This window comes from Pristiophorus japonicus, chromosome 21 (genome assembly GCF_044704955.1).
Source record: "Pristiophorus japonicus isolate sPriJap1 chromosome 21, sPriJap1.hap1, whole genome shotgun sequence".
In the NCBI taxonomy this organism is placed as follows: Eukaryota; Metazoa; Chordata; class Chondrichthyes; family Pristiophoridae; genus Pristiophorus; species Pristiophorus japonicus.
The window spans coordinates 75,460,527-75,487,906 of record NC_091997.1 but is presented as its reverse complement, the minus strand read 5'-3'; the positions used below and the strand labels follow the sequence as shown (position 1 = coordinate 75,487,906).

At 44.8% G+C, this 27,380-nt stretch overlaps 1 protein-coding gene and 1 long non-coding RNA gene across 3 annotated transcripts in view; one reads left to right on the top strand and one right to left on the bottom strand.

Annotated features, from left to right (window-relative positions):
• Positions 1 to 27,380, bottom strand: part of LOC139234116 (dual oxidase 2-like) — a 141,363-nt gene that overhangs the window by 101,595 nt on the left and 12,388 nt on the right. For both annotated transcript variants that reach the window (XM_070865075.1, XM_070865074.1), the window contains exons 3-7: positions 26,607 to 26,684; positions 24,428 to 24,592; positions 7,676 to 7,863; positions 6,587 to 6,788; positions 1,308 to 1,474 (exon numbers count right to left, since the gene is read on the bottom strand). In XM_070865075.1, the coding sequence (XP_070721176.1) occupies positions 1,308 to 1,474; positions 6,587 to 6,788; positions 7,676 to 7,863; positions 24,428 to 24,592; positions 26,607 to 26,684 (800 nt within the window). The remainder of the gene's footprint in view (positions 1 to 1,307; positions 1,475 to 6,586; positions 6,789 to 7,675; positions 7,864 to 24,427; positions 24,593 to 26,606; positions 26,685 to 27,380) is intronic.
• Positions 133 to 26,482, top strand: LOC139234118 (uncharacterized). Its single transcript, XR_011588278.1, has 3 exons — positions 133 to 272; positions 3,365 to 3,556; positions 25,956 to 26,482. It is a non-coding gene; the product is annotated as an uncharacterized lncRNA (long non-coding RNA).

The following is a 27,380-nucleotide window of genomic DNA, read 5'->3' as shown; positions in this document are numbered from 1 at the left end:
CTTCCGTTCAGCCTCCCTCCCTCCCTCCCGTTCAGCTCCTCTCTCCCGTTCAGCTCCCTCCCTCCTGTTCAGCCTCCCGCCCTCCCTCCCATTCAGCCCTTCCCCCTCTTCTCCTCCCCTCCCTCCCCGCTCTCTCCCCCCTACCCCTTGTTGTCAGATTCACAGAGAGACAGAGACAGAGAGAGAGAGACACTGACAGAGACAGAGAGAGAGACACACACACTGGGGGGGCGTCCCAGCACGCTGTTGGAGGGCTCCCGGTGCTGCAGTAGGTGAGTAGAAACTTAATTTTGTACTAATTGATTTTTTTTATTTAAAATTTTTTAATTTTTTTTGATTGATTTATTGGTTGATTTATTGATTTATGTATCATTTATTATTGATGATGGCTCTTTATTTGTAAAAGTGAAGTGTTTAATGCTTGTAAACTTCCCTCCCCACCGCCCCCCCCCACCATCTCTCGTTCCCTATACCTGATTTATAAGTGTAGGCAAGGTTTTTCTGAGCGTACAAAAATCTACACTTACTCCATTCTAAGTTAGTTTGGAGTAAGTTTTCGCTGCCTAAACTTGCAAAACAGGCGTAAGTGGCTGGTAACGCCCCCTTTTGAAAAAAAAAACTGTTCTAAAACGAAACTATTCTAACTCACTAGAACCGGAGCAAACTAAATGCCGAGAATTGCAATTTCTAAGATACTCCATTCTAAACTAGTTGCTCCAAAAAAATAGGAGCAACTCGAGCCGAAACTTGAGCCCAATGTGCGTTGCTCAGACTGGAAGGGTTCAAGCAAATCGGTTATGGGGAGCGGGCAGGGAAGTGGAGCTGAGTCCATGATCAGATCAGCCATGATCTTATTGAATGGTGGAGCAGGCTCGAGGGGCCATATCTCCTGCTCTTATTCCTTATGTTCTTAAAGCCATTCTAGCCCAAGTCTGAGGCTCAATGAATGAGCTGTCGAACCTTAAATATGAAAAGGTAGATTGAATATACAGATACTTTTTGTCTTACAGGCCAGAAAATGTATAGAAAATAAACTCCCATGGATCTGTTACATTAACCAAAAACTTCATATGAACTGTTGTAAAAATGATTGTCAGTGGGAAGTAATATCTTTGTAATGGTGACATTGTTGTGCATGGTTCAGTAATAGTTGTGTTATAAACACTGATGCTGGAGCCTTGCTGATGGTCAAGGTCAGTAAACAATGAAGCGGATGGCTTGTTACGGAAGAAAGTATTTAATCTATCCCAATAAAATGAACCACAAAATGCAATATGAACAACACTTTCATACTGGTTTGAAGTTACCTGGAAGGTGGCAATCACTTGTTTCCTGGCATTCTGAAATAAATCTTCATCCTTCCACGAGGGATTCTGTTTTTTGAGCTGGGTAGCCAAGTGATTGTGGTATCGGAACCAGATGATGCTTTCTGCTTTGAGGAAGGGGCTCTCATTTGCTCTTGGATTTCCAAAATCTGTCAGCGAAAAACAAAAGTGCAAAAAGAGATCATGAAGATTTAGCAAAAATGTATTGCTAACCTTTTGTCCCCTCATCGTCAAGGAATATTCTTTCATTTTCTGAAACCTTATCTGGATTTTATGATGAAGTACCTAATATTAGGGCACAAAGATGGTTGATTCTGCAATGGAATTCCCCTGGTGTAGAGCAGGACTTGTAGGAAGTGCTGATTGGGGGGGGTCCAGGGCCTGCAGTGCTTGTGGGCTCAATTTTCCCCAATGCATTTTTTTGGCGTCTCTCTCTCCCTCTCTCTCTCGGGGACCGAGAACGGGACCAGACTGTGTGTGTGTGAACCGGGGACTAAGAAAGGGACCGGACAGCCTTTGGGCGAGATTGGAGGTAAGTTTCTTGCGATGTGTTTTTCAATTCTTTCATTGTATCCGGGCCGCTTTATTTACCTGCGCCAATTTCCTTAACTCCAGGGAAGGTTTTTCTGGAGAGGCCACAAAGGCTGGCCTACACAGAACTGGAGTAACTCCCAGCTGGCCAAACATCCTTAAATGGCCAGAAGTGGCGTAGGTGGCAGGTTACGCCCCCTTTGGCTGAAAAAAAAACTGACTTAAAAAAATTGTAACTGACTGAGTTACGCTGGTGCAAATTGATTGGGGAAACTGGGGATTTTCAACTTAAGCCAAAAAGAGCAGCCTGCTCGAAAAAAACGGCGCAAATCACTGGGGAAAATTGAGACCCGAGTTTCTGACTCCCCCACTCACCTCACTCCACGCCTCCCCGCCCCGCCCCCGCCACAACCACTCCACCGTCTTTCATCCTCACACTTCACACACTGGGATTCTCTTCCTAAACCCTTCCATCTTGCCACGTCTCTCACCTGCCCTAACTTTCCCCTACCACCTGCGCACTTTCCTTCCATACCCCTCTTTTGCGAAGTACCTTGGGGCATTTTGCTGTGTTAGACAGCAAGAACTTGTCAACAGCATTCCTTGATCCAACCTCATCAAAGGTTTGTCTAATCATCCAGCCTCAATGTTAATTACATTTCTGGACATGACCATGTCAAATTTCAGCTTGCAACCTGACTTCAAAGGTAAATGACATGGATAAAGACAGGATTTTACTATAGTTTTTGCAACTTATCTGAATTCTGAAATTGAATTGGAAGAACTAGATTCATAGGAACAGCAGTAGCCAATTCAGCCCCTCCAGCCTACTCCGCCATTTAATTAGATCATGGCTGATCTGCACCTTTACAGCATTTACTCACCTTGTTTCCATATACTCTTACCTAACAAAAATCTATCAATCTCAGTTTTGACATTTTCAATTGACTCCTAGCCTCAACAGCATTTTAGGGAAGAGAGTTCCAGATTCCCACTACTCTTTGTGTAAAGAAGTGCTTTCTGACATCACCCCTGAACAGTATAGCTCTAATTTTAAGGTTATTTACCCCCACCCCCTGTTCCGGGTTCTCTCACCAGAGGCAATAGTTTCTCTCGATCATATCCTTTTATCATCAACTCTTAATCATCTATACTTAAGGGAATACAAACATCGTCTATGCAATCTGTCCTCGTAACTTAACCCTCTAAGCGCCGGTATTATTCTGTGACATTATTGCAATTTATGTCAAGTGATACTGGGACTGCACAAAGTAAATGAGGGGAAAGATTCAACAAGAGTTTATCCATTAAAAAATACTATCGTTTTCAAAAGACAGATTATTGAAAAAGGCAAATCTTCCAGAATGTAGAGGACAAGACCTGCTCTTGGAACCATTGAGAGCGTAAATACTGTACTTTAAAGGCCAAATAAGTATCCAGTAAATTCTTGTACAGGTATTCAGCATTCACTGTGACAATCATTAACTTGTACTCCTTTTGCTTTAAAGGTGAAGGAATTTTTAAGAGTTACATCCTGTCGATTGTGTCCACTACTTCGCCTGGGTGTGTCTCATGTTTTCCAGAAATGTCTATCTTTTCTGACTGAGAAAATTATCGAGAAATCTTTGAGGAGGGCAAAGTCCCGTGGAGGCAATGCAAGGTTAAAGAGAACATGAGAGATGGCAAGGTGAATCAAGATGGTAATAACAAACTCTTCAGTTTTAATAAACCTTTAGATTAAAGGAAGAAGGGAAAACGATGGGAGACAGCAGGTCCATGGGTTTGAGGCCCTGAGAAAGAATGAGTTAAAGCAGGAGATGCAATGAAACTTGATTTCAACACTGAGCATTCAGGGTTGGAGCAAGAGCCAACTGCATTTAAAGCTTAGGAGGAACAAGAGCGGAACATTGGGCCAAAATTTGCAGTCGGAGGCTTTTTTAATGAAAATACCTGGTGGTCCTGGACTTGTGCTATGAGGCCTCTATGCGTCTCCAAGAAATTATGTGCAGCCTGAGATCATGTGGGCCGGATCAACCAATTAAAATTGTGTATCCCCATTCACAGTAATGGTGAGTTCCATTTTGTTTCACAGAGATCACCATTTCTATGAATGAGGATACCCCCAAAACACAAACATTTTAAATAGATAAGAAAACCACTTCACATATTTTAAATTAATTGAAATTTAATTAAATTAAATGTTTTAGGCAAAAAATTATATGGGGGAATGTTTTTTTAATGTGTTTTAATAGGGGTAAAAATAAACTTACCTTAATGGACTGGGTTTTTAATATAAAAATTATTGATAAGATTTTATTTTTCTATCATTTAAAACTCTTACACTGATAAAAGAAGGCCTTACGCCTGCTTTTACCAGGCGCAAGAGTTTGAAGGACATTCGCTGGACAGGCCCACATAAGAGATTATTGTGCAAAATTAAAGCACATGGTATTGGGGGTAATGTATTGACGTGAATAGAGAACTGGTTGGCAGACAGGAAGCAAAGAGTGGGAATAAACGGGTTTTCTCAGAATGGTAGGCAGTGACTAATGGGGTACTACAAGGTTCAGTGCTGGGACCCCAGCTATTTACAATATACATTAATGATTTCGACGAAGGAATTGAATGTAATATCTCCAAGTTTACAGATGACACTAAGCTGGGTGGCAGTGTGAGCTGTGAGGAGGATACGAAGAGGCTGCAGGGTGACTTGGACAGATTAGGTGAGTGGGCAAATGCATGGCAGATGCAGTATAATGTAGATAAATGTGAGGTTATCTACTTTGGTGGCAAAAACAGGAAGGCAGAATATTATCTGAATGGTGAAAGATTAGAAAAAGATGAGGTGCAACGAGACCTGGGTGTCATGGTACATCAGTCATTGAAAGTTGGCATGCAGGTACAGCAGGCAGTGAAGAAGGCAAATGGCATGATGGCCTTCATTGCGAGAGAATTTGAGTATAGGAGCAGGGAGGTCTTACTGTAGTTGTACAGGGCCTTGGTGAGGCCACACCTTGAATATTGTGTACAGTTTTGGTCTCCTAATCTGAGGAAGGACATTCTTGCTGTTGAGGGAGTGCAGCGAAGGTTCACCAGACTGATTCCCGGGATGACAGGACTGACATATGAAGAAAAACTGGATCAACTAGGCTTATATTCAATGGAATTTAGAAGAATGAGAGGGGATCTCATAGAAACATATAAAATTCTGACCGGATTGGACTGGTTAGATGCAGGAAGAATGTTCCCGATGTTGGGGAAGTCCAGAACCAGGGGTCACAGTCTAAGGATAAGGGGTAAGCCATTTAGGACCGAGATGCGGAGAAACTTTTTCATCCAGAGAATTGTGAACCTGTGGAATTCTCTACCACAGAAAGTTGTTGAGGCCAGTTCGTTAGATATATTCAAAAGGGAGATAGATGTGACCCTTACAGCTAAAGGGATCAAGGGGTATGGGGAGAAAGCAGGAATGGGGTACTGAAGTTGCATGATCAGCTGTGATCATATTGAATGGTGGTGCAGGCTCGAAGGGCCGAATGGCCTACTCCTGCACCTATTTTCTATGTTTCTCTGTTTCTTCTCCCAGGGATGCGTTGGAACTGTCCAAAGACATTTTGACAAGTTAGCAAATTGTTCGCACCCATAGAGACCGCCATTTTTGGTCCATTAAGTAGAGGAATGACAGTAGTAGCAATACTAATAAAATAGGAACTAGAAAAATTATGTTGAAAAGAGATATAAATGATCTATGCAACTGTTATTCTTACACTTCCTCGGTGAAGTGAATGTACTTTGACGATTTCATTAAATGGATCCTCTTGGACTGCACTTGATGGGGTAAAAATTGCCCTCCACCCGAAACAGGGCGCACCTACTGTTTTTTAAAGTTTTTCTCCGCCCAGTCCATGGGGTGGAGATACCGGAGAAACTCAGCACTTTGTTTTTTTTCTCTCCGTGGTGCGGTGTTCCGGTCGAGCGCGGTGCGGAAGTGACCTTGCCGCGGGTCTGCCGCTCGGATTAGTCATCAGAAGCCGTGGGCATAATTGTCGGACCAACCTGGCAAGTCGGCCAACAAAAAATAAATAACATGGCGTCCGCGGCAGTGTGCCCTCCCCTTTAAGGGTGGCTGTGCCGCCATTTCACAAGAGAGTGCACCGACAGCTGTCGGGGGCGTGGCCACTCCCGCGGAGCAATTTCGGGAGGAGGTTCCCGCCAGTCGGAAAGGGGTTGGTGCGTGCACGCCGCGGCGGGAAAACAGGCGGAGCAGTCCCAGACACCGCGCCACTCCTGAGGTAGGGCAACTTTAAAAAAAAATGGCGGCCCCTCCACAGAGAGTCGGTGGCCATTCCTCGCCGCCCCGTGGACGGCGAATCATTATTTGGAGGGGCAATTTGGGCCCCGATGTGTTTTCAAGCGAATCCCCAACTAGTGCGTTTGGTTTTCAATCAGTATTTGCTGAGCTTTGCAAATAGCAGCACAAATGTTACATAGATTGAGAGAAAACTGACAGACGTCATTGTACACAGCCAGATTGTAAGTCGCAACAAACTGGCTTTCTGATCTGTGCATTAAATTCTACATCAAGAAAATAAGCTCATTGACAATGCTAAGTAAGTTATTCGAAAGTAACAATTTGATCCACTTTCTGAAAAAAAAAATCAGAAATGAGTTATAATTCCCAAGAGATGTGATTACAGTTCAAAGCACATTGAGGAGTCCAAACTATTTACCATATAATCCCTCAAGTCCCTGTTCCCCGGTTGCGGGATCTGCCATTTTCCACAAACGAATCATTCCAGCACTTTGCCGAGGCGACATGATGTTTGAACCGTAGGCCAAAAGCCCATCAGTAAATTTACGCAGGGCATCACTCCAGGAACGGGATGACCCATAGATAGAGCTTCCATCTATCCATGCAGTGACATGGTTTATCTGGAATAAAGACAGATGTAAGTTGTTACACACAAATTTTTCTCTACCAATTTGTTTGTAATCAATTTTTGTGTTCATAAAGTACTGAAGTTTTCTGCACCCAGCAACAAGATAACGTTTTCCACCATACAACACAGCTTGGTTGCAATTTGCAACATTCACCTCTGAATCATTTCTCTTAACCTTAACCACAGAACTCTACTGTCTATGATTATTAATATTGCAATGGAACCGGCGGATCAAACCAAGCACCATCATCCCAAAATATGCTATCTGTCAGATGAAGTAATAAACCAAAGCCCTATCTGCCTGCTCAGGTGGATGCAAAGGACTTCATGGCAGTTCTTGAAGAAAAGTAGGGAGTTCTCCCAGTGACCAACATTCCTCCCCTGAACACCACCACCAAAAATAGATTCCTTTGAAGAACAGGCATATCACATAAGAGACTAAACGAAAAAGCATGCACCTTTAGTTCAGAATGTCGTCTCTGATTCCCTTGGGAGTGTATCTTCTATCAGCCTGCTAACTTTTCATTTAATCGTATATCATTTTTATTGGTGTTAAAATCTGTGCCTGTGCTAACTAGTGCAGCACTCCCTCAGCACTGCACTGAAGTATCAGCTTAGATTGCGTGGGACTTGAACCCACAGCCTTCTGACTCAGAGGCAAGAGAGTGCTACCCACTGAGCCACAACTGACACTTATTTAGGAATTAGGAATCATTTCCCCCACCCCACCCCACACTCGCTCTGAAGGAAGGAAGAGCTGAGATTGGGAACTCATCATTTGGAGAACTGCATCTCCCACTTTATATCTGTATCCTATAAAGTTCCAAATTAGAAATATGCACTATTTATTTGGCCAATGCTGCTAATTGTATAACTTACCTGCACTCGGGGGTTGTTTGGACTTTGGCCTGAGCTTTTTGTCCACCGACCGCGCTGGAATGGCAGCTGGACCTTCCCTGTGTTGTCCGGATCAAAAACTGCGTCTCCGGAAGGAACCCGAATGTTTAAGAATTCAGGAGGACAACCAGATCCAGTTACTTCCAAAATTTCATCAATGACATGAAACCCTGAAAAATGTAAGTAAAATAGAAGAACATTCATTCCAAAAGCTTCAGGGTGAAAAACTATTTGTGAGGGAAACCCTAGGGCTCCTTCAATGAATTACATAGAAAGAACTAAGGAGTAAGAATTTGTTTGGCTGCAATCTGTAGTGGTATCTCAAGTGTGGGTACGACAATTTCCTCTGTTCAGTATTTCTGGCGAAATCGTAGATATAATTATCTATTCTGTTATTTAAACATAGGAATAGCTAGACTGAAAAAGACCAAATCCAACAAAAACACCTTCTACCATCCTGGTCCTCACATCATAGAATTTTACGGCACGGCACGAGGCCATTCGGCCCATCGTGTCTGCCCTGACCAAAAAAGAGCACGTTACAAAGGTAATGGAGTTGTTGACTAATCACAACAAGCAATCTCTATCAATTAGCCTCCGTCAGACCGAGACATGAGGTGAGGAAAACCCCCAGCGGTAGGGATTTGGGAACCGTGGGGGTGGGGATTTTAATATGGATGAGCGAGTGCGAGTGAGTGCGGGTGGGGTGTTAAATGGGCAAATAATCGAAGTATCCGGAAGCCGGCTCCAGCTGAGGTGGGACGGAAGGGGCGCAGGGAAGATACTGCCAGGAGGCAGGTTGGTGTAAGGGAATAAAAAAGACAGTCACCAAAGTGAAAGTAGACATTCGCTTATATGCATGTAAAGCTCACTTATAAAACTTACTTACAAATGGGTTTTAAAATGGAGAACGGCTAAGAAACAAAGCTTGCTGGTAAATGAACCATCTGCTGGACTGACTCTCAACACAGACTGATAGAACATAACACATACACTCATTGCTGAATAACAAGGGCAGTGGAAAGGTCAGCAGTTAAAATACATAACATTTTGACTAGAGTTCTCTCGGGGAAGTGATGTGAAAGCCGGTGTTTGGGAACAGAATAACTTCACACGTCATGGGGACTAAGGTAAAGTTCACATCACTGAACAACACAAAGTGACACATGATGGGAGATGGACAGTTTGGAAGCACCACTCAGAGCCAGACTGATATGAGACGACCAATCAATGTAACTTCGCTGATAAGCAGTAAACCAACCGGCGTTTTTGTGGGAGAGGCAGACACTTGGGTTTGTTGTATAATTGTGAGTGAGAACTATTGTTCTGGGAAGGTTCACGTTTAAATCTTCCCTTGCATATGCTCAAATAAAACCGGTTGAACCGAAGGTTTCGTCTGAGTGATTCCATGGTCTCTATGTCAAAGGGCAGGTGTCGATTCCTTACATCAGGGAGACCACCTTGAGGAGGAGAAGTCTTTTTACCCCAACATTGGCATTTTAAATAGGATTCGACCTGCTTTGCAGGTTTTACTGAGGCCAGTCGGGTTTCCCCAGCAACTGCAGTGAGACAAGGACAGCCTCGGAGAGAACGCCCTGTGGATCAGGAGTGCTTTCTCACATATTTTCTGAAATAAATTCATCTAATTTGCATTTTGTTGAATCAATACTCAGTGCTTCCACCATCTCCCTGGGACGTCCGATCCACAGGCTGATCATTCGTTCACTTATATGTTAACCGTGTTGCTGCCATGTTTACTTTGAGGAAAACAAGGTGCAGATTTAATTGTTACTGCACCTGGATGTGTTGGATCACAGGATGCGAAGGGGATGACGATCGCACAGCCGGAAAGGAGCACGCCCAAGTCTCCCCTACATGCGGTGCCCAGGTAACCCAACACAGCCAGGATCATTAAACAGAAAATGGAGCCCATAAAGTTCAACGGCCATTTCATGTCATCTCCACCTTCTAGAACACCTAATGATAAAATAGGTAACTAAAAAGGAGGCGGACAATACATTTAAAATCCGGGTTTATACGGGTTCACTCAGCATTATTAGTCAGGTGTTTACGACAGTGTACTGCTGTGCTGTGTGATGCAGAACCAATGATCTTCCACAGCAGCCGTGGGAATCAAAGCCTTCTGTGATGGGAGTCCTTTTGTCCATAGTTGTTCGCTTATGCTCTCCCGCCTCCTCCTCCTCCTGCTGCTACTTTGAGGTGATTTGAACCAGCATTTGTGTTGCTTTCCGTTCTCTTCTTCTTGACACCGAGCTCGGCCACTCCTTTCGGGCGAAGAGCTCTGCGCTGGACCGCACCAGATTAAAGCCTTAATCCAGCGCCTTAGATCAAACGGCCGTACTACCATACATACAACATCCCCATCGTCACTTGGGAATCCCTGGCCAAAGACCACCCTAAGTGGAGGAAGTGCATCCGGGAGGGCGCTGAGCACCTTGAGTCTCATCGCCGAGAGCATGCAGAAATCAAGCGCAGGCAGCAGAAAGAGCATGTGGCAAACCTGTCCCACCCACCTTTTCCCTCAACGACTATCTGTCCCATCTGTGACAGGGACTGTGGTTCTCATATTGGACTGTTCAGCCACCTGAGAGCTCACTTTTAGAGTGGAAGCAAGTCTTCCTCGATCCCGAGGGACTGCCTATGATGATGATGATACTATCACTGTTTCTGCCACCATTTAAATACATTGGATACTTGTGAACTAACCTTCACACAACATGACTTGGAGGTCAATGAGAGAACACCATTCAAACAAAAACTGTCAGCAATAGTTTATACTCTTTGCGCTTTAAGTTTGCTCTGCAGTTGAGGTGCCAAGCCTCTTAACACTGTTGTCACACAAAAACTAAGCACGAGGTTCTGGTATTAGACTGGCAACCCAGAGACTGGGACTGCAAACTCAACGGTGGTAAAGTTGTGCAATTCAATTCAACAAATCCAGTAATTTATAGGAATAAAAATGACCACGAAAGCTGCAAGGTTGTCATTAAAAATCCAAATGTTTCACCAATGCACTTCAGAAAAGGAAACCTACCACCCCTAACCAGTCAGGCCTCCATGGACCTCTTCGTCACAGTTTGGTTTTAGGTTTAAGGGATGAAATTTGTCCTGGCCGGAAGCACAATAGCGATAGCGGATCGGCAGCCCGTGTTCTGAAAGGGTTTGACAGGGTAGATGCCGAGAGGCTGTTTCCCCTGGCTGGAGAGTCTAGAACTAGGGGGCACAGTCTCAGGATAAGGGGTCGGGCAATTAGCACTGAGATGAGAAGAAATTTCTTCACTCAGAGGGTTGTGAATCTTTGGAATTCCCTACCCCAGAGGGCTGTGGATGCTCAGCCGTTGTGTATATTCAAGGCTGAGATCGATAGATTTTTAGACTCAAAGGGAATCAAGGGATATGGTTGATCGGGGGTTGGGAGTTGGAAGTGGAGTTGACGTAGAAAATCAGCCGTGATCTTATTGAATGGCGGAGCAGGCTCGAGGGGCCGTATGGAAACTGTTCCTGCTCCTAGTTCTTATGTTCTTACCTTACTTCACTGCACCCAATTTTATTTTCAATTGAAGTCATGAAAATTTTGCATGGTTTTGGAGCTCATTATAGAGGAAGAAGGAAGAAAAAATATAGTATTTACATTGTTCAGGAACACCTTAAAGCATTTCACGTAAAATGAATTCCTTTGAAGGGCAGAGCCTGCTTTTGGACAAATGTGGCTGCAATTGTACACAAAGCAAGATTAGCCAAATGGTGACAAGATGAATGATCAACTAATTTGCTTTGGCTGGTGTTGGTTAAGGAGAGAATATTAGCCAGGAATCCAGTAGAACTGGTTCTGACACGGCCACAAACCTGTAAATGCAGCAAAAGCATCATCATCATCATCATAGGCAGTCCCTCGGAATCGAGAAAGATTTACTTCCACTCTTAAAATGAGTTATTTAATGGCTGAGCAGCCCAATATGAGAACCACAGTCCCTGTCACAGGTTGGACAGATAGTCGCTGAGGGAAGGGGTGGGTGGGATTGGTTTGCCACACACTCTTTCCGCTGTCTGCGCTTGTTTTCTGCATGCTCTTGGCGATGAAACGCGAGGTGCTCAGTGCCTTCCCGGATGCACTTCTTCCACTTAGAGCGGTCTTTGGCCAGGGACTCCCAGGTGTCGGTGGGGATGTTGCAATTTATCAGGGAGGCTTTGAGGGTGTCCCTGTAACGTTTTCTCTGCCTACCTTTGGCTCGTTTGTCGTGAAGGAGTTCAAAGTAGAGCGCTTGCTTTGGGAGTCTCGTGTCTGGCATGCAAACGATGTGGCCTGCCCAGTGGAGCTGTGGTCAGTGCTTCAATGCTGGGGATGTTGGCCTGGTCAAGGACGCTAATGTTGGTGCATCTGTCCTCCCAGGGGATTTGTAGGATCTTGCGGAGGTAATACATTGTAGAATGGGCCTATACACTCTAGAGTTTAGAAGAATGAGGTGTGATCTCATTGGGCCCAAGTTTTGACTGACCCATAGAACAACGCACCTCCAAGAGGTCCGCCGACTTTCTAGAACAAAAAACGCGCCTAATATTTACCTCGGTATTCTCCACCATATTCAGCGCAGTACAAGCTGTGGGGGGCGAAGCCAGGTCCCGGCGCTGAAAACAGTGCCGGGACCTCTACACATGCGCGCTAGAGTGTGTGCGCATGTGCAATAGCTCCAAGCCGCCGAGGCTGCATGGGAAGGGCCCAAAGCACACCACCCCTAGCCCTAGCCGAATGAGCTCACTGGGGTGGCGAAGATCGGACTGGACCTCCCTCGTCTTGAGCTTCAGCTCCTGCTCCAGCTCTCCCCCCCCCCCAACCCCCGTCCAGGTCTGCTCCGGCTCCACTCCCCCCTTCAGGTCCGGTCCGCTCCCCGCCCCCCCGTCCTGTTCAGCCGTTCCCCCTCCCTCCACGTCCTCGGCGGGGCCCGCCCGGCATCTTGCTGGGGGCGGGCTCCGCCCGAAGTCTTCGGCCTGGCTTCCTCTCGTCGGCCGGGCCCGTTCAGCCTCCCCCCCTCCCTCCTCTCTTCTCTTCCCCTCCCTCTCCTCCCCCTCCTCTCTTCTCCTCCCCTCTCCTCTCTCCTCCTCCCCTCTCCTCTCCTCCCTCCCCTTTTCCCCTCCCTCCCCCTCTCCCCTCCCTGCCCCCTCTCCTCCCCCTCTCCCTCCTCTTCTCTCCTCCCCCCCCCCCCTTCCCTCCTTCCTCCCACCCCCCCCCATCGCTGTCAGAAACACAGAGAGACACTGACAGATAGAGAGACAGACACTGGGGTGGGGGGATCCCAGTACGCTGTTGGAGGGCTCCCGGTGCTGCAGTCGGTGAGTAGAAACATAATTTTTTATTTATTGATTTTTTAAAAAAAAATTTATCTTTTAATTTTTTTTGATTGATTTATTGATTGATTTATTGATTTATTTATCATTAATTATTGCTGATGTCTCTTTATTTGTAAAAGTGAAGTGTTTAATGCTTGTAAACTTCCCTCCCCCCAATCCCCCACCATCTCTCGTTCCCTAAGCCTGATTTCTAAGTGTAGGCAAGGTTTTTCTAAGCGTACAAAAATCCATTCCAAGTTAGTTTGGAGTAAGTTTTTGCTGCCTAAACTTGCAAAACAGGCGAAAGTGGCCGGACATGCCCCCTTTTGAAAAAAAAAATCTGTTCTAAAATGAAACTGTTCCAACTCACTAGAACTGGAGCAAACTAAATGCCAAGAATTGCAATTTCTAAGATACTCCATTCTAAACTAGCTATTCCAAAACAATAGGAGCAACTGAGGCCGGAACTTGACCCCATTGAAACAGAAGACTCAGAGGGAAATTGAAAGGGTAGATGCTGAGAGGTTGTTTACCCTGGCTGGAGAGTCCCACGTATCCCAGGAGCGTAAGAGTTTCATTCGCATCCCTGGGATTACATGGGCTGACCCAACTTATCAGAGTAAGGGTATTCCCATTCATACTTATGGTGTTTCCGTACATATGGATGGCGGTACCGATAAGGAACCACCACAAGTATGAATGGGAAAACCCCCAAGAACACAGAAATTAATCAAAATGAAATGTAATTACTTAAAACAAAAATTTAATTTTTTGAATAAATGTACATATTTTAAAGGGTCTAAAAATGAACTTACCTTATTCAAAAGGATTTTAAATGTTTAAATTATTGAAAAAAATGTATTATTCTATGCCTGCTTTTATCAGTCGTAAGAATTTGAAGGACATTCGCTGGGCAGGAGTTGGGCAAATAGCCCAACTCTCTGCCCATGGAGGCCTTTTACTTCCAGATGCGTGCAATCTGTCAAGAGAATTCAAGTCAGATTGCAAGTTTAGACGCATACATTTCGCATGGCTAAACCCGGAACTTGCAGGAACCCCACGGGCGTGTGTGAATTCAGGACCAGTGTATCAGAAACAATAAACTAACAAGTTAACTAGTACTTGCTAATATCATTTCCTTTGTGGATTTGAATTTGTGGTTTTTGCATAATGTTCTTTTATCATTGATTCCATTGTACTTCTTGAATAGAGATGCAAGTGTTGAGAGGTTGAAGTCTTACAAATTGTCTGACAGATTGTGATCGATCCTATCTTTATTTACCCTGGAGGCAGTGACATCTTTGGATGCAATACACTCTTGACTCCAAGTCAGAAGGTTGTGGGCTCAGGTCCCACTCCAGAGACTTGAGCCCAAAAATCTAGGCTGGGAGGGAGCGCTGCACTGTCGGAGGTGCCGTCTTTCAAATGAGACTTTAACCGAGGCCCCGTCTGCTCTCTCAGGTGGACGTACAAGATCCCATGGCACGATTTCAAAGACGAACAGGGAAGTTATCCCTGGTGTCCTGGCCAATATTTATCCCTCAATCAACATCACTAAAATAGATCAAAATAGATGGTCATCGTCACATTGTTGTTTGTGAGAGCTCGATGTGCACAAATTGACTGCTGCATTTCTTGCATTACAACAGTGACTACGCTTCAAAAAGTACCTCACTGGCTGTAAGGTGCTTTGGGACGTCCAGTGGTCGTGAAAGGTGCTATGTAAATGCAAGTCTTTCTTTTTCATTTATATAGTACCTTTACTGTAGTAAAACATCCCAAAGTACTTCACAGAAGCGTAATCAGATAAAAATTGACACCGAGATCAAAGTAGAGCGATTAGAACAAATGATCAAAAGTTTGGTCAAAGGTGTAATGAGAGAGGATTAATTAGCAATCTCGTTGTGCGAGGCCCCTTGGGGAAGAGTGACCATAATATGGTGGAATTCTGCATTAGGATGGAGAATGAAACAGTTAATTCAGAGACCATGGTCCAGAACTTAAAGAAGGGTAACTTTGAAGGTATGAGGCGTGAATTGGCTAGGATAGATTGGCGAATGATACTGAAGGGGTTGACTGTGGATGGGCAATGGCAGACATTTAGAGACCGCATGGATGAACTACAACAATTGTACATTCCTGTCTGTCGTAAAAATAAAAAAGGGAAGGTGGCTCAACCGTGGCTATCAAGGGAAATCAGGGATAGCATTAAAGCCAAGGAAGTGGCATACAAATTGGCCAGAAATAGCAGAGAAACTGGGGACTGGGAGAAATTTAGAACTCAGCAGAGGAGGACAAAGGGTTTGATTAGGGCAAGGAAAATGGAGTACGAGAAGAAGCTTGCAGGGAACATTAAGACGGATTGCAAAAGTTTCTATAGATATGTAAAGAGAAAAAGGTTAGTAAAGACAAACGTAGGTCCCCTGCAGTCAGAATCAGGGGAAGTCATAACGGGGAACAAAGAAATGGCGGACCAATTGAACAAGTACTTTGGTTCAGTATTCACTGAGGAGGACACAAACAACCTTCCGGATATAAAAGGGGTCGGAGGGTCTGGTGAGGAGGAACTGAGGGAAATCCTTATTGTCGGGAAATTGTGTTGGGGAAATTGATGGGGTTGAGGGCCGATGAATCTCCAGGGCCTGATGGACTGCATCCCAGAGTACTTAAGGAGGTGGCCTTGGAAATCGTGGATGCATTGACAGTCATTTTCCAACATTCCATTGACTCTGGATCAGTTCCTATGGAGTGGAGGGTAGCCAATGTAACCCCACTTTTTAAAAAAGGAGGGAGAGAGAAAACAGGGAATTACAGACCGGTCAGCCTGACATCGGTAGTGGGTAAAATGATGGAATCAATTATCAAGGATGTCATCGCAGTGCATTTGGAAAGAGGTAATATGATAGGTCCAAGTCAGCATGGATTTGTGAAAGGGAAATCATGCTTGACAAATCTGGAATTTTTTGAGGATGTTTCCAGTAGAGTGGACAAGGGAGAACCAGTTGATGTGGTATATTTGGACTTTCAGAAGGCTTTCGACAAGGTCCCACACAAGAGATTAATGTGCAAAGTTAAAGCACATGGGATTGGGGGTAGTGTGCTGACATGGCTTGAGAACTGGTTGTCAGACAGGAAGCAAAGAGTAGGAGTAAATGGGGACTTTTCAGAATGGCAGGCAGTGACTAGTGGGGTACCGCAGGGTTCTGTGCTGGGGCCCCAGCTGTTTACACTGTACATTAATGATTTAGACGAGGGGATTAAATGTAGTATCTCCAAATTTGCGGATGACACTAAGTTGGGTGACAGTGTGAGCTGCAAGGAGGATTCTATGAGGCTGCAGAGCGACTTGGATAGGTTAGGTGAGTGGGCAAATGCATGGCAGATGAAGTATAATGTGGATAAATGTGAGGTTATCCACTTTGGTGGTAAAAACAGAGAGACAGACTATTATCTGAATGGTGACAGATTAGGAAAAGGGCAGGTGCAAAGAGACCTGGGTGTCATGGTACATCAGTCATTGAAGGTTGGCATGCAGGTACAGCAGGCGGTTAAGAAAGCAAATGGCATGTTGGCCTTCATAGCGAGGGGATTTGAGTACAAGGGCAGGGAGGTGTTGCTACAATTGTACAGGGCCTTGGTGAGGCCACACCTGGAGTAGTGTGTACAGTTTTGGTCTCCTAACCTGAGGAAGGACATTCTTGCTATTGAGGGAGTGCAGCGAAGGTTCACCAGACTGATTTCCGGGATGGCGGGACTGACCTATCAAGAAAGACTGGATCAACTGGGCTTGTATTCACTGGAGTTCAGAAGAATGAGAGGGGACCTCATAGAAACGTTTAAAATTCTGACGGGGTTAGACAGGTTAGATGCAGGAAGAATGTTCCCAATGTTGGGGAAGTCCAGAACCAGGGGACACAGTCTAAGGATAAGGGGGAAGCCATTTAGGACCGAGATGAGGAGGAATTTCTTCACCCAGAGAGTGGTGAACCTGTGGAATTCTCTACCACAGAAAGTTGTTGAGGCCAATTCACTAAATATATTCAAAAAGGAGTTAGATGAAGTCCTTACTACTAGGGGAATCAAGGGGTATGGCGAGAAAGCAGGAATGGGGTACTGAAGTTGCATGTTCAGCCATGAACTCATTGAATGGCGGTGCAGGCTAGAAGGGCCGAATGGCCTACTCCTGCACCTATTTTCTATGTTTCTATGTTCTATGTGGGAGTGGGGGTAACAATCCCTCCCCCATCTTGTTGGGCTCAGAAAGCTGAGACCTGCACCAAGGCCAAGGCACACAGCACAGCTCAAAGGGCTCTGGGAGTCTGCACACAAACTATATGCGAGGCTTGTGCATGCCCTGAATTGATTCTAATTCGAGACAACGTGTGGTGGCCTGGCCCGAAAATCCGCGCAGTCCCGGCCTGCAAGATCAGCAGCAGGCCGGGGCCATTAGAGGGAGCAGCATGCGGTGGCATGCCACTGCAGGGAGCAGCACGTGCTGCTGCAGAAGGGCGATGGCTGACTGTAGTACGGGCAGGTACAGCAGGAGTGGTGAGGTAGGGCGAAGGAACGTCAAAAGTTTGTGGAGGGATGTGATCGGGGCCGAGTAGAGGCGTGAGCTCGAGGCCCAGGGGCAGCACAGGCCAGTCCACACTGCAATATGTGTGCGCACTAGGTACGTGCAGCAGAGCTGGTCTCCAGAGTCGTCTTGGTTAATCCTTGCCACTGGACCAAGACCTAACTCTGTCAAGCCCGTGTGGTGGCTGAGGTGCAACGGACACCACTCGTTAAAAACATCCAAGCACAGGCATCTTCCACCCTTCAGGATGTAGTTTGGGATCCGGAATATTAGGTCCTTCATTGAAACACCTGTGAACTCATCTCTTTTCAGCGTGGAAGCAAGTCATCCTCGTTTCGAGGGAATGCCTATGATTATACGACTATATAGCAGCTGAGCATTACTGTAGCTGCAGAGCATGCATTTGGAGAGGAGGCTTCAATTATTATAAATTTGAATTCCCTGGTGCCCACCCCCCCCCCCCCCCCCCCACTCCTGTCCTTTTGCCACTGTTGCCACCTCTGCAACAATACCTCTTACCCCCTATCACACCCCACCCTTCCCATCCATGCCAGAAAATCCAACTGATGATATAAGGGGCAAATGAGATGACTTTGCATCATTAGCATGAAGTCAGCTCATTCCCAAACAGCTACGTGGAACGCTCGAATAGTGTCGGCACCAGGCACAGTGCACTATCAGCCCAAAATATCTTGCCGTTGGTAGAGTAGGCAGTTCTGCCTGTTGGCCACCAACAGAATCAAGGAAGCTGCCAACTCATGCCAGTGCAGTCGATATTTTTGCAATCATTGGCCTACTTCTCACCTACCTGCAACCACGGGATATCCCAAAGCACTTTACAACCAATGAAGTACTGTTTGGAGTGTATTCACCGTTGTAATGTAGGGAACGCGGCAGCCAATTTGCGCACAGCAAGCTCCCACGAACAGCAATGTGATAATGACCAAATAATCTGTTTTTGCGATGTTGACTGAGGGATAAATATTGGCCAGGACACCAGGGATAACTCCCTTGCTCTTCTCAGAAATAGTGCCATGGGTTCTTTTATGTCCACCTGAGAGGGCAGAGGGAACCTCGGTTTGACGACTCATCCAAAAGACGGCATCTCTGACAGTGCAGCGCTCCCTCAGTACTGCACTGGGAGTGTCAGCCTAGATTAAGTGCTCAAGTTTCTAGAAAGCGTTTTGAGCTTCTGGTGAGAGTGCTACCAATTGAGCCATGGTTTAGACAATATTGTATACCATTAAAAATATATTTTAACAACCTAAATAAAAATAAAATGTATTAAATGTTCCTCCTGCTCTGTCTCTCCTTCCCCCCCATTCCCTCTTTGTTCCAATCCACTTTCTTCTACATTCACTATTTATGCTTTTATTTTATACTTATTATTTGAGTAATTTAACATAACTTTTAGCTTACTTATCTTAAGTTTATTTTGTTTCTCTGCCTCCCCATTCTCTTGTTTGAGAACAAGATGGGAGCCATATTAGTCTAAATCACATTCACTGGAGTGACCCAGATCAAAATACTGTGTGAAAAGCAGGCCAATTTTTCACCAGACCAAATTGGCCCCAGTGTAGCTCCAGAGTGGCATGGTGAACTGAGATCCCCACGGTTACTTCATCATCAATATGTATGAATATAAAGGGGCTGCAGGAGGGGTCAAAACTAAAAATATGGTTTAAAATCTAGTATTAAAACACTTTACCTAAACGCACGCAGCATTTGAAACAAAGTAAATGAGATGGCGGCACAAATCATTACAAATGGATATGATTTGGTGGCCATTACTGAAACGTGGTTGCAGGGTGGCCAAGACTGGGAATTAAACATACAGGGGTATGTGACAATTCGGAAAGATAGACAAGAAGGGAAAGGAGGTGGGGTAGCTCTGTTAATAATGGATGATATCAGGGCAGTTGTGAGAGACGATATTGGCTCTAATGAACAAAATGTTGAATCATTGTGGGTGGAGATTAGAGATAGTAAGGGGAAAAAGTCACTGGTGGGCATAGTTTATAGGTCCCCAAATAATAACTTCACGATGGGGCGGACAATAATCAGGGGAATAATGGAGGCATGTGAAAAAGGAACGGCAGTAATCATGGGGGATTTTAACCTATTGGTCAAATCAAATCAAATCGCAAGGGGTAGCCTTGAGGAGGAATTCATAGAATGCATACGGGATTGTTTCTTAGAACAGTATGTTACAAAACCTACAAGGGAGCAAGCTATCTTAGATCCAGTGATAATAAACAATCTCCTAGTAAAAGATCCTCTCGGAATGAGTGATCACAGTATGGTTGAATTTGTAATACAGATTGAGGATGAGGAAGTAGTGTCTCAAACGATCATACTATGCTTAAACAAAGGGGACTACAGTGGGATGAGGGCAGAATTGGCTAAAGTAAACTGGGAACACAGACTAAACGGTGACACAATTGAGGAACAGTGGAGGACTTTGAAGGAGCTCTTTCATAGTGCTCAACAAAAATATATTCCAGTGAAAAAGAAGGGCGGTAAGAGAAGGGATAACCAGCCGTGGATAACCAAGGAAATAAAGGAGAGTATCAAATTAAAAACCAATGCGTATAAAGTGGCCAAGGTTAGTGGGAAACTAGAAGATTGGGAACATTTTAAACGACAGCAAAGAATGACTAAGAAAGCAATAAAGAAAGGAAAAATAGATTCCGAAAGTAAACTTGCGCAAAACATAAAAACAGATAGTAAAAGCTTTTAACGATATATAAAACGGAAAAGAGTGACTAAAGTAAATGTTGGTCCCTTAGAAGATGAGAAGGGGGATTTAATAATGGGAAATGTGGAAATGGCTGAGACCTTAAACAATTATTTTGCTTCGGTCTTCACAGTGGAAGACACAAAAACCATGCCAAAAATTGCTGGTCACAGGAATGTGGGAAGGGAGGACCTTGAGACAATCACTATCACTAGGGGGGTAGTGCTGGACAGGCTAATGGGACTCAAGGTAGACAAGTCCCCTGGTCCTGTTGAAATGCATCCCAGGGTATTAAAAGAGATGGCGGAAGTTATAGCAGATGCATTCGTTATAATCTACCAAAAGTCTCTCGACTCTGAGGAGATACCAGCGGATTGGAAAGCAGCTAATGTAACGCCTCTGTTTAAAAAAGGGGACAGACAAAAGGCAGGTAACTATAGGCCGGTTAGTTTAACATCTGTAGTGGGGAAAATGCTTGAAGCTATCATTAAAGAAGAAATAACGGGACATCTAGATAGGAATAGTGCAATCAAGCAGACTCAACATGGTTTCATGAAGGGAAATCATGTTTATCTAATTTACTGAAATTCTTTGAGGATATAACGAGCATGGTGGATAGAGGTATATCGATGGATGTGGTGTATTTAGATTTCCAAAAGGCATTCGATAAGGTGCCACACAAAAGGTTACTGCAGAAGATAAAGGTACGCGGAGTCAGAGGAAATGTATGAGGATGGATAGAGAATTGGCTGGCTAACAGAAAGCAGAGAGCCGGGATAAATGGGTCCTTTTCAGGTTGGAAATCAGTGGTTAGTGGTGTGCCACAGGGATCGGTGCTGGGACCACAACTGTTTACAATATACATAGATGACCTGGAAGAGGGGACAGAGTGTAGTGTAACAAAATTTGCGGATGACACAAAGATTAGTGGGAAAGCGGGTTGTGTAGAGGACACAGAGAGGCTGCAAAGAGATTTAGATAGGTTAAGCGAATGGACTAAGATTTGGCAGATGGAATACAATGTCGGAAAATGTGAGGTCATCCACCTTGGAAAAAAAAAACAGTAAAAGGGAATATTATTTGAATGGGGAGAAATTACAACATGCTGCAGTGCAGAGGGACCTGGGGGTCCTTGTGCATGAATCCCAAAAAGTTAGTTTGCAGGTGCAGCAGGTAATCAGGAAGGCGAATGGAATGTTGGCCTTCATTGCGAGAGGGATGGAGTACAAAAGCAGGGAGGACCTGCTGCAACTGTACAGGGTATTGGTGAGGCCACACCTGGAGTACTGCGTGCAATTTTGGTCATCTTACTTAAGGAAGGATATACTAGCTTTGGAGGGGATACAGTGACGATTCACGAGGCTGATTCCGGAGATGAGAGGGTTACCTTATGATGATAGATTGAGTAGACTGGGTCTTTACTCGTTGGAGTTCAGAAGGATGAGGGGTGATCTTATAGAAACATTTAAAATAATGAAAGGGATAGACAAGATAGAGGCAGAGAGGTTGTTTCCATTGGTCGGGGAGACTAGAACTAGGGAGCACAGCCTCAAAATACGGGGGAGCCAATTTAAAACCGAGTTGAGGAGGAATTTCTTCTCCCAGAGGGTTGTGAATTTGTGGAATTCTCTGCCCAAGGAAGCAGTTGAGGCTAGCTCATTGAATGTATTCAAATCACAGATGGATAGATTTTTAACCAATAAGGGAATTGAGGGTTATGGGGAGCGGGCGGGTAAGTGGAGCTGAGTCCACGGCCAGATCAGCCATGATCTTGTTGAATGGCGGAGCAGGCTCGAGAGGCTAGATGGCCTACTCCTGTTCCTAATTCTTATGTTATGTTCTAATATCAACCCTCGAAGTCACTTCCGTAGTTCCAGTTATGCAGCATGTGGCTTCAGCCTTGGCACAGTGGTACCATTCTTGGCTCTGAATCAGGTATTTGAGAGCTCATGCCCCACTCTGGTGTTCTGGCTGGTACTTCATGAAGGCAGAATATTATCTGAATGGCGGCAGATTAGGAAAAGGGGAGGTGCAACGAGACCTGGGTGTCATGGTACATCAGTCTTTGAAAGTTGGCATGCAGATACAGCAGGCGGTGAAGAAGGCAAATGGCATGTTGGCCTTCATAGCTCGGGGATTTGAGTATAGGAGCAGGGAGGTCTTACTGCAGTTGTACAGAGACTTGGTGAGGCCTCACCTAGAATATTGTGTTCAGTTTTGGTCTCCTAATCTGAGGAAGGACTTTCTTGCTATTGAGGGAGTGCAACGAAGGTTCACCAAACTGATTCCCGGGATGGCAGGACTGACATATGAGGAGACTGGATCGACTGGGCCTGTATTCACTGGCGCTTAGAAGAATGAGAGGGGATCTCATAGAAACATATAAAATTCTGACGGGACTGGACAAGTTAGATGCGGGAAGAATGTTCCCGATTTTGGGGAAGTCCAGAACCAGGGGTCACAGTCTAAGGATAAGGGGTAAGCCATTTAGGACCGAGATGAGGAGAAACTTCTTCACCCAGAGAATTGTGAACTTGTGGAATTCTCTACCGCTGAGGGTTGTTGATGCCAGTTCGTTAGATATATTCAAGAGGGAGTTAGATATGGCCCTTATGGCTGAAGGGATCAAGGGGTATGGAGAGAAAGCAGGAAAGGGGTACTGAGGTGAATGATCAGCCATGATCTTATTGAATGGTGGTGCAGGCTCGAAGGGTCGAATGGTCTACTCCTGCACCTATTTTCTATGTTTCTATGTTTCAGTACAGTGCTGATAGAGTACTGCACTGCTGATGCTGTCTTTCAAATGAGGTGTTAAACCAAGGCCCTGCCTTAAAGACGATGTAGAAGACTGCATGACACTATTTGACGAAGCGCAAGGTTGCCCTGGACCAACATTTATCCCTCAACCATCATCATCACTAAAACAGCTTATCTGCTCATTTATCTCATTTCGGATGAGACGTTAAACCGAGGCCCCGTCTGCTGTCTCTCAAGTGGACATAAAAGTCCCACTCCAGAGACTTGAGCACATAAATCTAAGCTACTTGAGTGAAGTACTGAGGGAGTGCTGCACTGTAAGAGGTGCCGTCTTTCAGATGAAACGTTAAACCGAGGCGCCGTCTGCTCTGGTGGAAGTAAAAGATCCTACCGCACTATTTCAAAGAATAGCAGGGCAGTTATCCCCGGTGTCCTGGCCAATATTTATCTCTCAATCAACATAACAAAAAAACAGATTATCTGGTCATTATCACATTGCTGTCTGTGGGAGCTTGCTGTGCGCAAATTGGCTGCTGCGTTTCCTACATTACAGCAGTGACTATACTCCAAAATTAATTCATTGGTTGTGGCATGAAAGGTACTACATAAATGCAAGCTCTGTCTTTCTTTGTGCTTGGAGTATTAGCATTGCGTGATGTGAGCTTTGTGGCCTTTTTTAATGTTATGAGTTTGGGCACTAGGACAGTCAGGTGGCGACCTGTAGTACCCAAGTGTACCTGTGTTACATTTTCCTTGCAGAGGATCACTGGTCCTTAACATTGGTATCAGAAAGTGATGGACTCACTCTGTGAATATACCATCTTTGTAACTGCTTGCTCTCTTTCCCCCTTCAAGACGCTCCTTAAAACCTCCCTCTTTGACCAAGCTTTTGGTCACCTGCGTTAATTTGTGGCTCGGTGTCAAATTGTTTTATCTGATAATACTCCTGTGAAGAGCCTTGGGATGTTTCACTACGTTAAAGGCGCTGTATAAATACAAGTTTTTTAAATAAAAGCACTACTTTTATTTGCACCCTCATCATTAACTAAAATCAGAAAATACTGGAAATACTCAGCAGGTCAAGCAGCATCTGTGAAGAGAGAAACAGAGTTAACGTTTCAGGTCGATGCTGCCTGGCCTGCTGAGCATTTCCAGCATTTTCTGTTTTTAGTTCAGATCTCCAGCATCTGCAGTATTTTGCTCATCAAGAAATACGTGGCAGCAAGACATTGAGAGCTAGTTTATTTTGAAAAACACTTCAAAATCTGGGAAGATACGGCAATTCTACTGATGTCCCCAAAATTCCAAGCCAGCTTACCAAAGTAAACGAACAACGCAGTTCTGTTCCTGTCGCACCGTATTCCCGATGGCCCCTTCATTGCTTTGTTGCTGATGCTCCGGGGATTTGGTAACTCTGGTTCCTGTAACGCCTCTAAAACTCCGTCAGCATAATTCGCAGGTAACAGGCGCACAAAGGGGGCACCTGGAAGGAATACAGCAACGTAAAAAAAATTTTTAATTCTCTTTAAATCTCATTTCTTAAAGCTTTAGCAAGCATGATACCTGAACTAAGAGCTTATAATTCTCAGGAAAGAGAGGACAGACTGGGGTTTTTTTCTCTTGAAAAAAGGAAGGCTGAGAGGTGAACTGATAGATGTCTTTAAAATTATGAAAGGGTTTGATAGGGTAGACGTATTTAATGGTATTTCCACTTGCGAAGGAGTCAAAAACTGGGGGCCATAAATATAAGATCGTCATCAGAAAATCCAATAAGGAATTCAGGAGAAACTTCTTTACGCAGAATGTTACCACAGGAGTTGAGGCGAACAGCGTGATGCTTTTAAGGGGAAGCTAGATAAATACATGAGGGAGAAAGGAATAGAAGGATATGTTGACAGAGTGAGATGATGATGGGGTTAGATAGAGTATGGTGGGAGGAGGCTCGTGTGGAGTACGAACACCAACATGGACCAGACGAGCTGAATGGCCTGTCTCTGTGCTGTAAATTCTATGGGCTGGATTTTCGGTTCTGCTCATTTCGGGGCGGTAATGGCGGCGGGGCGGTAAAGTTTGCGCCCGGGAACAGTTTGCGTTTCAGTCAGCAAAATTCACCAGCTGGGCCCGGAGTGTGGGGCGGAGCGCTATGGGAGGCGTTCCACACCTCTTTTAGGTCTCTAGGTTGATTAGCAATGGATTTTCAGTTGTTCAAAGAGCCGGCCTCAGGAGTACCCCAAGAGGCTTCTGTGGAAAAAAGAAAATCGCACCTAAAAACACAACAAACATTCCCAATTCCTTAAACACCCCACAATAAGCTACACCGTGAAAATAAAACGAAACAGAACAATCAAACTTGCCTCTTACACCAATTCCATCACTCACGGTGCCGGGACAGCTCCGACCGCCTGGTTTTCCAGGCGGTCCCACCACGGCGAGCTATAAGGTGAGCGCACAGCACAACAAATTTCACCGCGCAGTCAAAACTTGCGGCGTTGCACGCTGGCTTGACACTCCCGGGCGGTGCTGCTCAGCGCCCCCGCAAGACCAGCAACTAATTTGCCAGCTGTGCACAGGGAGCTGGCCGTCCACCAGGTAACCATCCCCGCTGTCAGTACCGCCCCACGGGGGCACAAATAGAGGCGGCAACATAGGAAATATCCAGCCCAAAGGAATTCTATTATTATTGGGTGTCTCAGTTGACATTCAGTATTTATAAGATTAAATTCCTACCTTTCCCTCCTGGATAGTTTATTCAAATGAAGTGCTATTTTAAGGTACTGTACATTCTTTTAAAATTTGAATGCAGAACAAAACTCCTTATCTTTCTTCCGTTTCCTCCTCTTCTGCAGGCGTTGACTGTCTCATTGACACAAGATCACATATGCACCATAACACTGGTTCCTCAACCAGGCGGTCATGATTCATGCACGAGCTATTAAAAAAAAGGAGTGAGTGCCAACTATAGAAGGCTTAATGGCCAAGCCCGATCTTGTTCGCAGCCAGCAGCCACACGGACACTTCCAGTGGGGATTGTCATGTAAAGCCAAGAGCCCTGGATGATTATTCCCTACTCCAGGACACTACAAGCCAATCGGAGTCCTCGATCACTGCCCTCGACTGAGATTAGCAAACTTGGCATAAAACCAAGGACTGAAGCTGAAGCTTTTCCTCATCTGTGTGGTTTAGAGATGACCGCTTACCTCTCAGCCACTAAAATGGCTGAATTATGGGATCAGAAAGTGACACATTAGGAGGCCATTCGGCCCATTGTGCCCATGCCAGCAATCCTATTAATCTTGTGTGTGAAACTATTAATTGTCACAAAATGTTTCCAGTGGCGGACTGTAAGATGATGAATTTGGGTGTGTTGCAATTGGGTGTACTTCAAGTTTCACGTTGATGAAATAAATTCTTTCATGCATGCAGATGACTCGTTATTTGGACAGGATGTTGTAAGATGACTTTGGTAATTTGGAATCAAAAAAATAATAATCCCTTACCCACTGTACCCCTGCTGTGATGTGCCAGGTTGTTGTACCATCCATCGTATCGTTGCACCTCCCAAGGCAATAGGGCACCTAAACCAAAACAAAACCATAGGGTGAAAGTTGAAGTGATTCTACTCAATAACACGTTGCTCAGATTTTCATTATTAATAGAATCAAAATTGAACACAAGCAAATTACGTTTAAACAGATAGATGCTCATACCTTTTAACTTGCGCAACAAAGTTATTTAAAGAAAAAACAAAATGCATTTAAAAGTTTCAGTTTTATTTTGCTCCCACTCAGATTAATAAGCCTTTAATTGTCTTCAACGCATTAGCAGTAATCTGCCAGTAATCTCCCAGAAATGAACATCAGGTTCAATAAACATCAGCCGATCTTCTCCATCAGATTACTACCCAGACAGTGAAAGTCTACTCCAATGTAACTAAATACTGATTCCACTTTCTCTTAGATGGTAGACAGATGGCAAAAGTATAATCCAAGAAAGAATGGCTGACAAGAAATAGGAGCAGGAGTCGGCCATTTGGCCCCTCCAAGATAATGGCTGAACTGATCATGGACTCAGTTCCACTTCCCTGCCGTTCCCCATATCCCTTGACACCATTATCATTCAGGAAACTATCCATCTCCACCTTAAATATATTCAATGACCCAGCCTCCACAGCTTTCTGGAGTAGAGAATTCCAAAGATTCACGACCCTCTGAGAGAAGAAATTCCTCTTCATTTCCGTTTTAAATGGGCGGCCCCTTATTCTGAAACTATGC